The sequence below is a fragment of the Puntigrus tetrazona genome, chromosome 18 (assembly GCF_018831695.1).
Source record: "Puntigrus tetrazona isolate hp1 chromosome 18, ASM1883169v1, whole genome shotgun sequence".
Lineage (NCBI taxonomy): Eukaryota > Metazoa > Chordata > Actinopteri > Cypriniformes > Cyprinidae > Puntigrus > Puntigrus tetrazona.
In genome coordinates, this window is record NC_056716.1 from 3,539,487 (window position 1) to 3,552,592 (window position 13,106).

Consider the following 13,106-nt stretch of genomic DNA (forward strand, 5'->3'; position numbering starts at 1 on the left):
GAAAATGATTCTTGTCAAATATAGTTTTAACCCCATCATTAAGATTAACTTAAGCATAAATGCCCACTGCTTCACAGCAATTATGATCAAAGAACATAACTTTGACATGTGGAAAATTACTTTAGCTTGGTGTTGATCATGAGGGCCTTTGCTAGCATCTTTGCTCCTGTGTCACCTATACAGTTTCCACTGATATCAATCTTGGACAGACTGGCGTTGCTGGCCAGGCTGTTGATGAGGATGGTGGTACCAGTTTTCAGTTTTGAGTCACACACAGAGAGAGACTCTAGTGGCTAAAAAGTGTAAAAAAACAATACAAAACAACAGTGATTATATCAAAGGGCTATATTTGCTTCATCAAGTTCCACTGATCTTACATTTAGGGTCATTTTCATGGAGTCATTAACCTTTGGCTATAAGTCTCATTAAGATTTCTATCAAGGTCTGAGTCTCATCAGATTTAGAACCGGTATCTACTGAGAAGTTTGGGTCGTGAAAGGCCAGCACTGATCCTTTGGAGACCATAAATGCTCCTATTAATGTGGATAAAGTTACATAAAGTTGAGAGTCTGTTTTAATGAGTCCTATATGTGAGTCAGAGCTGCTTGTGTAATTACTGAGCCCGGGCGTGCCTTGATAGAGAGGGATTCTGGGTAATTAAAACTCAAGGCTTGCTGGAGAAATGAAGGGGGGGGGGGCTCTCTGTGGACCTTCTCTCTTTATTGGTTCTAGTATTACAGACGCAAACACACACACAGAGGCACACATACCAATCTTTAATGTTAACTGAGCCAAAGACAGCAGCTCTTCCTACTCTCTATGTTATATGAGCTGTGGTCCGTAGGTGGACTTTCTGGTGTATGTATCTGTGGCGGATGGGGGAAGTGATCCTATTTTGCAGCGATTCTCATATCATTTGAGAGAGCCTGGTTATGAATATATCTGAAGTATGATTTTAATGGAGTAATAAGAAGTGTGTGTGTGTGTGTGTGGTGTTTTTGATTATTACAAATTATGTACTTACACACTCCTCCTCTTGAATTAGCTGTACAAGGCGTTGTAACACATCTGTAAGGGCTCTGAGAGAAAGAGGAGGCATTAAAATATGCATCATATGCATGAAAGAAAAAGGTGGAACAGGGTACATGATGTGGAGAGAGAGAGAGAGAGAGAGAGAGAGAGAGAGAGAGAGAGAGAGAGTGGGCTGGATAGACTGAAAGGTACACCAAATATGTCTTTTAGTGATTTAAACGTCATTTTAGTGCCTACAGAATGGTATAAACCTCTAAATAAGCACACATATAATTAAAAAAATTAGTCATTTACAACCAGACTTTACGGCGCTTACCTAGACTTCATGGCAAAATTGCGTCCAATTGAAAGGTGCCGAATGGAATGACTGCGACCAATGGAGAGAATTAAAGTAACCATATTGCTCTCAAAACCTGTCAGAGAGAAACCACAAATTACTAATAGTTATCTGTCTATATTATTTATTTTCACAGTAAGCAAGCTATACAACTATCTCACACACACAGCCACCATTCAAAGTCATTTCCGAGCACTTCCAAAAGACAAATAAATGGTCAAATAATATATATTTTTGTATATTTGATACAATCACAAATCTGCGAATGAAAACCTGCATTCACCAGTGTATGTATATGTGTTCAGACAGGTGTGAGAGCCCTGCAGCAGCACAGTGTGGGTCCAGTGGGTCATGTGTTTTTCTAACTGATGAAAGCCTTTTCTCCCTCATGTCGCAGATACAACAATGCCTATATTTGCTTTGTCTCCTCTTGGGCTATAAAAATAGCACGGCCTGATTCCATCTTCTCCCAGGGTTCAACATTTTCACAGACATTGTCACTCTCTTTAAAAGCAACACTAGTTGCTTCAAGAACCACTCAAATGGTTAAATTTTCCATTAAGCAGATATCTAGTTTAACAACTAAGGACGATTATGGGTTAATCACAAAATAAACTGTTGATTACCACAGAAAGTGAAATTCACTTGTGTTACAGTTTGAAAAAAAAAAAGTAAAACCATGTACAGTAATAAAAACACTTCCAGAGTGCCTAAAAGCAAGAATGTAAAGTTGTACTTTGTAACATATTCACATGAATTGTTAATTAAACTGCATAATATTTGATCAGTTAGCTATTGACAGGGGAAAAAAACATGTGGTAATATATATCCGATATTTAGTGTGGTAAGAAGAGATTTTGGACCAATGAGATTTTACAGTAGACTGGGCTACCCAGCAACACAAATAGAAACCAAAAGAGGGCTCTTTGTCCTAAATAAAATAACAGTTAGATTTTATTTTCCACTTTTGTTCTGATTTTATGCTTTTATTGTTTATCGCTTTATCGCACCATGCCTGATTACTTAGAATATTACTTAGAATATAATATTATAATAATAATCAGAATATGTTATTATAACGTTTTAAAACCAGGTTTGAATCCACTCCACAGATTTTCCCTAAATAAATATCACCAGGTCATTTATACAGATATACACCACCAGCGCTGCCTCTTACTTATATTTGGTGAAAAGAGGTTTTCTAAGCAGAGGGAGGACAAACGCACACACACACACACACACACACAGTGAGTCAGATTAATTTATGCCTCCATCTCTCCATGTATCAGTCAGATATGATTTACAACCCGATGTGAGGAGACCCCGTAACCCCTCTAGTGCTGTTGTGAAAGATACAGTCACTGAGAGCAATATAATAAATCTGTCAGAAATAAAAAGGAACGTATGAAGGGAGGTTAATAATGTGCCGGCCGCACGGAAGAGAAAAAAAAAAGAGACGGTACCATTGTCAGACAGGTCCAGACTGCAGATGGCCTTGGCTTCAAAGATGTGTTCCTGAATCACCTGAGCTCCAGCAGACCTCAGCTATAGTAACGCAAAATCACACACACAATTTTAAGAAAAGATTTATATAATTCTTTGATGTGTGTGTGTGTGTGTGTGTGTGTGTGTGTGTGTGTCCTCACAGCAGCTGATGTCAAGCTCCAGCTCAGATAGATGAGTGTTGGTGGCCAAGCCCTGTAGTAACAATCTAAATACCATGTACACTAGGCATTAATAATGACATATAGAAGACCAAATACTGCTTTTTATTAATACTTAACTTTCTATTTTTTTTTTTTAAGTAGATAAATAATAACATTTTCAGATAGCACAACCGTTTTTACCATTGATAATAATAATAAATGTTTCTTGCAAAGCAAATTTGCATATTTAAATGATTTCTGATCATGTGACACTGAAGACCGGGTAATGTCTGCTGACGATTCACCTTTGCATCACTGGAATACATTTTAAAATATATTAATATATTAATATTAATATTTTAGTAATATATTTTAGTAATATATTACAATCTATGTGCTTTTTGTATATTTTTTCAATAATCTTACTGATCCCAATTGTTTTTTTATGTTGTGGTATACAAAACTCATTACAGATATTTAGGCCATAAGCAAACAAATGCAAATTGCAGGAGATATATTCATACACATTTATACAAACCCCATACCTGAGAGCTTCTGGAGGTAGTTTAGTTCCAGCCAGTCCCACGTATTTCAACACAGTGCTCTTGCTGAAGAAATCCCTCACACTGCGTGTGACCTCTCGTACTTTTCTAGCGCAGCAACACAGATCAGAATGTACGTGCAGCCTGTGTAGAGGTGCTTTTAATCCATAATGTTACTTTTGAATGCTCACCTGTGAGAAAAAGTGTTCCTGGAGAGGTTGAGGTAGCTCAGAGTAGTGAAGCAGCACGCAGACAGAGACACAAACAACTAGAGAGAAACAGAAATAGACAGAGAAGGGTCAAAAGTACTGGAGATACGTTTAGAGGAAATACCGCAGTGAAAAAAGCTTTGATATTGGATAAATTCTGCATTTTATATGTGACATATCCTTCTCATATCCATAATTGATTTTACACTGCAAAATAATCAGTAAACAAGATGCAGAATATAAATGATGTGACTCACTGTGTCTAGAGGGCAATCTGTGCAGCTGAGGTCCAGGTGAGAAACTGCATTTGGAGCAGATAGGAACTTAAAGAGGCTCTAAAAAGAGAAAGTTATTTCAACTTTTTTCAATTAAACTCATATGTTAAGGATGTTTCGGACCAGCTGACATGAGTGACTCTTTTGGGATAGTGCCGAATTGTCACTTATATTTAAATTGTGATAATAACGCTGATAGTAATATGAAACGCAACAAATCAGCATATTAGATTGATTTCTAAAAGATAGGACAATGAAGATGTTATAGCTAATGATAGTGTGTCAATTATATTTAATATGTATAATAGAAATAGTTATTTTGGGGGTGGGCCAGTGAAAATACTGGCGGGACAAGCACACATCTGAACTAAAGGCCTTGTAGCATCCCAGCTCTCTTAAACTGACCACAGCCTCTTCTGTCGCCAGGCAGCCGATGTTTCCGCTCAGGTCTAGGTGGGTGAGAGTGTTGCAGAGAAATGTACTTTGATGAAGAACTTGAACCAGACAGCCCAGGCCTAGGCAACAGGAAGAGAGAGAAATAAGTTAAAGTCGCCAACAGGATGGAAACCAAAGCCACACCGCAAAATGCATCTAGTTACTTTTGTAGGAAGCATCTTGAAATGTGTAAAAGAGAGTGAGAGATCAACGCAGCACCTTTTGGGGACATAGAGACCTTGGACAGGTACAGCTGACTGAGGCCACGTGTCAGTTTGCCCAGACTCTGACTGAGAGCAATTACACCTAAGTGTAAGAAAACAGAGAATTTACAATATCAGTATGTGTACGCAGAAATAAAACCGAACAGGTCAGAGACAATGTCAGCATCAGTACCTTTATCTTCAATTGCATTGACAGACAGGTTGATGACATGGACAGCAGAGGTAGAACTGTCCCGAAAAGCGCTGGCCATCTTCACTGCAAAATCTCTGCATCGAAGATGTAAAGAGAACCGACTTACCTCAAAAACACTGAGTAAATGTGTTTACTTTTTTATAAGCGCAAGGGCCTTGATGACACTCACATTTTAAGTCCGCTAGCCTCCAGACTGACCTCCTCCAGAGCACAGGAGCGGGCGATCATATAGAGAACCTGCTCCTGCACATCGGGGGTCTGAAAAAACAATTCTCGTTTTTAGAGGCAAAATGACATGAATTACGACGTAGTTACTAGGATGAAAAAAAAGCTGTGCAGCCACAAAATACCGAAGTTTTAAATATAAATAGGCATGTTTGGTTGATCCAAGTTGTCCTTGTTCTATCCATCCTTCAATCCTTTATCTCCATTTTAAATGAGTACGCTATATCACACTGAGATCAAAGTCATCCTTGAGCTTGTCTTGTCATGCCTCATGGTCAGATCAACAATTTATTATTTGGCAAGCGGCCTATATCTGACCTTTCCACAGCCAGAAGCGAGAGGAGATGGAGGTCTGACATGAGCGGATAAGTCTAAACACAACCATTCATCTCTAAGTTTCAAGCTTTATTCATCAGTATTCATGATTATTTGGCCCCGTAGTACCCGGATACATACCAGTTTGAAGTCCTTGCTGAATATCTTGGTAAACCATTGGTTGAAGGACAAAGCACCCACTGCTAATGCCAAGTCTCTGTTAAATGTTAAACAGATTATTAAGAAGAAATACCACAACATCAAAAAACATATTAACAGTGGCATTGATTTATATGTGAAAAAAATTGGGGTCAGTAAGATCTTTTTCATTTTTGTCAGCAAGGAAACATAAAATTTTTATATTATATTTTAAATGTATTTCCCATAAATGCTGTTCTTTGGAAAGGAAGAATCACAGTTTTCATAAAAATTATTAAGCAGCAAAGCGGTTGCCAACATAATGGTTATAAAACGATAATAATCCAAATAAATATTTCTTAAGCACCAAATCAGCACATTAAAATGATTTCTTAAAGGATCATGTGACAGGAAATAGTGGTTTAAAATTGTTACAAATGTTTTTTTTTTGTTACTGTATTTTTTATTTAAAATGCAGCTTTCATTAGGCTAAAGTTGTTTTGTTTCACTTTCAAAAATCTTACAGAAATGAAAATTATATTAATACATTTACATGTGGTGTATATTATATAAATCTGTATATAAAATGTAATTTTACATATGAAAAACAATTTCTTATTTAGAGGTAAAACTCATTGCATCTACCTGCTGTCTAAATGACTGAAGTCAATGAGGTTGAACACCCGACAGTTCTGAACATGGTAAATGTTGTCGACGTCCTATAAACCACAGGAGCAACAGATCTTTAAAAAAAAAAACCATCGCTCATCCTTTGACATTTTCAGTCTTGTTAGTAGTGATTACCACAGACCCACTGAACCTCCATACAGCAAGGAAACTCATTGAAGTCACACAAAGCTGCGTAAGTGTCCGAAAAGCCTCCTGCGAAGGACCAAAGAGAGAATCAAACGAAAGTATTTAGATATCTAAATAAGATCTGTATGTGACTGCTCCCTACAGCTGATCACACACAACTGTTTTGTGAGTAACAACATTATCATCTGACCACATGGTCCAACTGCTCCGTTCACATGTTCTTCAACTCGAGAGGCAAGACTGCATAGCTGCTCTTGGAGGTCAGGGGGAACTTTCTTCAGCAACTTCCTGAAAGGCAGAAAGAGATGGAGGGTGATACAGGAAGTGTAGGATCATTAAAACACATCAGCCAACACAAATTCTTTCTCTAGTTTTCCAGTCAGCGGTGAAATAACCTGCTGGCACTTCATGGCATTAGATATTGACATCTAAAGGTCATATTCTTTCCATTTGTGGGCAGATAAATATGTTAAGACTTTCGAGAAGAAGTGAGTCAAATCAGTGACCTTACGGTTTAAGTCACTAGAGTTTATCACAAGGAATAATATGGAAAAGTGAAACCGTATCAAGATCTAACATTTTTCTACAATGATTGATAAAAGCAATGGTTTTTAATAAGCTTTACCTCCAGGACTAGACACTGAATACATAAAATAGGCCTTTATGTTCAGCTCAAATGTGTATCCTTGTAGTAAATGAACACATACTTTATGTAGCCTATGTCATATTTATGGTATAATTGTAAAATGACTCTTGTTTACACTATTATGGATTTTTGAAAATTGTAAATGAAAGTAAATATAGTCATCCAGCAAAGATTTCAATCTGAAAGTGCACTGCGTGTATTATTATAGTTATTGTACCTCAAAAGAAAGAGTAAACTATTTTTTAAAAGGAACTCCAAGCCGTTGTTCTGTTGATTTGTCTTTCCCTTTTCCCGTTAAAAAAGTAGGTATCACAATGTGACAACGAAAAATGCCAAATTACGTTTTATTAATGTCTACACATACCAGGACCCTAAACCTACTCTTACAGCAATACAAATATGTGTTATATTCACGGTTTTGACTGCAAGGTATATAGCTAACGTGAACGAGCCGTCAATAATTTTACAGTAATGCAGGTTACATAAAATATTGTTAACTCTGTACACGAAGCAGCACGGTGCTCACAAACACTGCTTTATCAGGCGACCTGTTTTTGGGGACTCCTAAAACCAAAATATGAAGCTTTCATTACCCACGATAGGGGTACATTAATGTGATGTAAAATTATGCTTTAAAATGAACGTGCGATTGGGAGTTTCAAGGGCAAAGAAGTTCCTCAAAAAGATTTTACTCATCGCGCTGACGAACTGAAAGCTGTCATACATTTCTACACTATGGAAAATGCTTCTTTTTTTGCATGCAAATTTTTACCAAAAATGTGCAAAATATCTGCAAAATGTGTATTTCATCAGTAAAATATAAACATGCATAATTTGTTATAAACAAAATATTAATACAAATTAAGTTAAATATGAATATGTTTTAACCGATTAACCTTGTACAGATTGGACAGAATGCTTTTTATAACAAAATAACAATATTTTGATCAGCCTATTTGTTTCGCTATCCTAACTATACCTGATTATTGGTCAACACATTTTAAACCACAATGCACAACTCGATTAGACTCTTTTTCCCTAAAAGCACTGACATGCAAACGTAAAGCACAAAGAAATGAATTACAAACTCACCCGGGCGATGAATCCGGAAAAATCTTCTTGAGTGAGGCAGTGACATGACTCACCACAGCTTCCAGATCTCGCACTGACATCAGGCTGAGATAGTAGACCTGTCTGTCCGTCTCAATTACCACCTCACACACACATAAACAAGGAATGATGAGCGATCGCAAGAGTCCATGAAAGAATTAACCGCCTGGCTTTGCTTTGAGACCAAACACTTCTGAACCCTGGCCATCAGTTTGACATTTAAAGCAGTTAAAAACCACATGCTTTAAGAATCTAAAAAAGATCAGGGTTGAAAAATGACCTCAACTTCCCTGCATTTCTAACTATATGCTTATATTGCACTATAAATATATTTTTAAAAGGAAACCAATCTAAAATACTGCAGTAAAACAATTCTAGGTTAAATATAGAGATCCTTAGTATACACTTTAACAAATGTTTTTATAAGAAGCAGAAACACACTGAATAATATCGTGCTGCAATATTACCTTATTCAGCAAAGAGTAACAATAATGGCTTTTACAATGTTGCAGTAGATTAAACTGTTTTTACATTTCAATTCATCAAAGAATAATGAAAAATTAAGCAGCGCGTTTTTTTCAACACTGACAACATTATGAAATTTTAATGTTGCCATCACATGACTACAATACATTTTAAAATATACTAAAATTATGCAATATTGATATTGTATATTATAAAACATACACAATATTATAGTTTTCACTGCATTTTCTTAGCACAATACAGTTCATTTAATACAAACCCCAAATAGTTAAAATGCTAATTATCAAAAACAAACAAACAAACATAACAAAAATAATAAAGTTAAATAATTAATCGGTGCAGTATACTGATATATTTCTAATACAGCTGAGCGTTTTTTATCAGTCACATTTATATGTTTTCATCCATACGACGCTTTTATAAAGCAACTCATAAAACAAAAATGTAGATTAACAAGCAACATAAAAATGTCTGTTACTCTTAACACATCGGTGGCGTGGTACAGCATCAGATCTCTTACCTGCTCAATGCTGTCGATAGTGATGGCATAGATCTCTAGATAACTGAAGGAACTCTCCACCTGCGGAGAAAGACAGGACCGTTGTAAACAGCACACATACTCTCACATGCATTCAGCAAATAACACTGGAAATAAAGTGACTCAGAGTTAACACAGAAGAGAAGGTGGGGGTCTGTGAGGCTGGGTCATTCACTGAAACTCAAACACAGAAGTTGAGCTTTGGAACACACAATTTTCTTTTTCCACAGGAACTAGTACTGAGTCACTTTCAATATCTAACTGCATATCATTGCTCAGTGCAGTGCAGTCCATTAGCTAGTCGAGAAAAACAATCAGCTTTTTAAAAGAGCATACCATTCGACTGTTTCTAAAACCCTTAGTCTTGAAATCACATTAAGCGGGTTTGTACTAACAAGAGCCCGCATTAGCGTGTTTTTCGAGCTGGAATATGAAACAAATATCACTAAGATGATATATAAATTTTAATAGAGCTCTGCTAAGAAATATTCCCCCCTACAGCACTTTGAGTTAATAGTGGACATGACCCACTGACCCCTCTGGCTTCTAACATACTGCTTGTTTTATCAGCTGCATATTTTCATGACAGAGTCCATTCACTGTTCAAGGTTACTTGCTGGGGTTATTTTGGCTCTGTGACAATATCCTTATTTTAGCAGAATAGGAGAATTTATTTCATAATATGCTTTCTGATTATAGCACGGTACGTTGGTATTAAAACAAGTGCAATTTGATCATGTAACACTACTTTTAGTTTAGGCCTCTCAAATCGATTAATCACATTTAATCTCATTCAAAATAACCTTTTGTGTTTACAAAATGGACTATATGTATGTATAGTACATGTACATGTAGATATTTAAGAAATATTTACAAGTGTGTGTGTGTGTGTGTGTGTGTGTGTGTGTGTGTGCGTGTGTGTGCGTATAAAAATATATATACAGAACACACATATTATGTAAACAACCTATATTTTGGATGTGATTAATCACAATTAAATTAATTAATTTGACATCCCTAATTAAATTTAAAGTACTCCATAAAATCACTGTGTTTCATTTAAGAATTTAGTTATCATTATTATTCATATTTATTATTATTTTAATAATCCTTCATTTGCCTATGTATTTTTATCCTATATTCAATAAACCCTACCTCACTGTATTGAAGTTACATTTTGTCATCGTTTAGAACAACAAACCTACTGTATATTGCCAGACACCTTTTTTTTCAAATCGTTTTCCTTGAAAGATGTGCTTGTGATATTTTATGCTTGCGATAGCTTATTTTTCTTTACATTTTTATGTGTGACTTGAGTGTCTGGATAAGTTAATAAAAATAATGAAAAAGTGTAAGATAGCAGTGACGCATTAAGTGTGTGCCGCATTAAAGTATCGGTGCTTGATAACCATGTTTCCGCTCTAAAAGTAGGCCGACGAGCATAAGAAAATGTAAAAGTATGTCACGTATTGCTCTGGCCCTGATGTAAGATGTGTGTGCTCTGATGCTGGACCAGGTTATACAGTATTTCAGAACCTTCACTGGTTGCTTGCTGTGGAACACATGAGCTCTCCACTGAGACATCACCTATCAAAGAACAAAAACACAAGAGCACAGAACAGAACACGTGAGTCTAGCGCCATCTGCTGGTCAACAAAAGGCTCGCTACTTCCTTTCAGTTCTGCCTTCAAATCTGTTTGAATTCTTTGTGCCTTTTAATCTCATGGCTCAGCAACCTGCTTGAAAATGTTGTTTTTGGTCTGAATTTTATAGCATTGTATTTTGGCAAAACCACAAATGATAATACCGTGGCCTTTTCGGTGCTTTCTCTTTCAAATCGCATCACACAGAGAAAAAAACAGCCCTTAAGTGATAAATGACGTTTCACATACGAACAATGCCGTGCTGACTGTGCAAGCAGAACTTTGCTCTGATGCTCTGCAGTGCATGAGACATGCATACTTCATCAGCACACCTATACACCAGCAGCAAGCGCTGCTTATACTGCCGGAGAACGATAAACACCACAGTCTACAGTAAAACAATACAGTGTTACAAGTAACAAGTAATGCTCATTTTTCTCATGTTATAAGTTTTTTTTCCTTCATTTTTGCTATGTCACACTATAGGGCGGGTTTGTTGTTGACTGTATATATTAGACATAATATATATATATATATATAGACATTTCTTCTTTCTTTTATCATTTTTCTCTTTCTCATTTGACTTTAGTGGCAATTAAAAGAACATTCGTTGCCATTAAAGTGAAATTACTGAACCTACACATACTACTTTTTAAGGGCACTTACAGACTTTTGCATCTGAACTCTTCAAACACAAACACACACACACACACACACACACACACACACACACACACACACACACACACACACACACATTTTAATTTTAATTAGAATTTATTCATTTATTCAATTTTATTTTATCACACCTACACCACACACACACACACACACATACATTAGTATATACTAATGTGTGTCTGTGTAGGTGTGACAAAATTGAATGAAATAAATGTAATTAAAATTCTGAAATCAATAAATTATAAATAAATTTGAAGAATGAACAGAAATAAAAGGATGACATACCAAAACTCTGCTCTCTGCTCGTCCCTTGTACTGATTGAGCTGCACCAAACTCATGAACTGAACCCTCTGTGGCTTCAGATACTGAGTTATGCATTCTGCAAATCAAGCACACACAACCATTTATGCAGAACTGCACATCACATAACTAAGCACCACACTTTAACGTAGAGATTGTACAGTTTGAAACAGCAAGACAAGCAATCGCCTTGTAGAATAAACAAGCCTACCGATTAATATTTACTTATATTTTAGTTGCGTCTTCTGAAAGTATTAAGTACCTTACCTTTTAGGCAAAATGGGACCTCTGTCTGCGCCGCCATAATGCCTGTGGCAACAGAGTGAAGACGGACCAGCGTTGGCAGCTCTCATGCAAGTGTGTGACACACTCATGTACACACACATCCTGCTGCTTTATGATTCATGCTTATGGGGGAAAACCACAGTTTGAGAGTACAGGTCTGAGACAGGATGTGACACCTAAAGTGCATGAAGAGCATCCTATCAGTTACTTCATAATGTGCAGTTTCACACATCACACAATCATTTTAAGCCCAATGCAAGTATGCCAATGTCTGCAAACGAGGTTAATTTAAGCTTCAGTCTGGCACACGTGAGAATTATAACACGTATTGGCAAATCACTGAACTATTTAACGATAGATGTTTTAGTGACAGCTTTGCAGAGATGCAGTTTTTTTTTTACTCAGCATCTCCCTCTAGTGGAATATTGTTCACTTTAAAAGTGTGGAAACCCTATTCTGACTAAAACTGTACATAGTAAATGTCACTCTACACACACACGCAGTGTAGATAGATAGGGTGGAAGGTTCACGCTGTACTGTACTGCATCACAGCATAGTAAATGCAAAGTTGGGTAGGAAAAGGTACACAAACCACAGGGATGACCATAAGATAGAATACTGTCAAGCAAAGCCTAGAGTCTGAAGAGGCACAGAATGTAATGTAGGGTTTCTGAAGTCAGTGATGATTTGTGACGTCTGCTGGTACCGGTCCACTGTGTTTATATCAAGTACAAAATCAACACAATAGTCTACCAAGAGATTGCCTTCCCAAGAAATCACTTCCATTCACTCCTCACCGACCAGCCCTGACCAAGTGCAGAAGTTCATTTAAAGAACCATAACTTTTGTGTTTTGGAACCATCTTAGATAATATTACAACTTCTTGAAAATGTTTATCTCCATAATGTAATAAATCAATTTGTTTAGATGCACCTATATACGTGAGAGATATTAGAGTCACCTAGCACAATTCTTTGATTGATCTGGGGTTATGAACCAGTTAGCTTCAAAACAAAACCCTGCGCCATT

The 13,106-nt window shown here is 36.6% G+C and overlaps 1 protein-coding gene across 5 annotated transcripts in view; it reads right to left on the reverse strand.

Annotated features, from left to right (window-relative positions):
- carmil2 (capping protein regulator and myosin 1 linker 2) overlaps window positions 1-12,193 on the reverse strand; it is a 34,356-nt gene extending 22,163 nt beyond the window's left edge. For 4 of the 5 annotated variants that reach the window (XM_043264234.1, XM_043264233.1, XM_043264232.1 and 1 more), the window contains exons 1-21: window positions 12,060-12,193; window positions 11,777-11,871; window positions 10,704-10,754; window positions 9,150-9,209; window positions 8,126-8,247; window positions 6,578-6,675; window positions 6,383-6,453; window positions 6,217-6,290; window positions 5,575-5,650; window positions 5,063-5,151; window positions 4,873-4,967; window positions 4,696-4,782; window positions 4,447-4,556; window positions 4,024-4,101; window positions 3,749-3,825; window positions 3,561-3,665; window positions 3,011-3,080; window positions 2,833-2,914; window positions 1,349-1,445; window positions 1,025-1,079; window positions 121-293 (exon numbers count right to left, since the gene is read on the reverse strand). In XM_043264234.1, coding sequence (XP_043120169.1) covers window positions 121-293; window positions 1,025-1,079; window positions 1,349-1,445; window positions 2,833-2,914; window positions 3,011-3,080; window positions 3,561-3,665; window positions 3,749-3,825; window positions 4,024-4,101; window positions 4,447-4,556; window positions 4,696-4,782; window positions 4,873-4,967; window positions 5,063-5,151; window positions 5,575-5,650; window positions 6,217-6,290; window positions 6,383-6,453; window positions 6,578-6,675; window positions 8,126-8,247; window positions 9,150-9,209; window positions 10,704-10,754; window positions 11,777-11,871; window positions 12,060-12,096 — 1,802 coding nt within the window. In that variant the 5' untranslated portion in view covers window positions 12,097-12,193. Of the gene's footprint in view, window positions 1-120; window positions 294-1,024; window positions 1,080-1,348; window positions 1,446-2,832; window positions 2,915-3,010; window positions 3,081-3,560; window positions 3,666-3,748; window positions 3,826-4,023; window positions 4,102-4,446; window positions 4,557-4,695; window positions 4,783-4,872; window positions 4,968-5,062; window positions 5,152-5,574; window positions 5,651-6,216; window positions 6,291-6,375; window positions 6,454-6,577; window positions 6,677-8,125; window positions 8,248-9,149; window positions 9,210-10,703; window positions 10,755-11,776; window positions 11,872-12,059 lie in introns of those variants that run through there. The other variant, XM_043264235.1, reaches the window with a different exon arrangement.
- Between the last annotated feature and the right edge of the window lie 913 nt (window positions 12,194-13,106).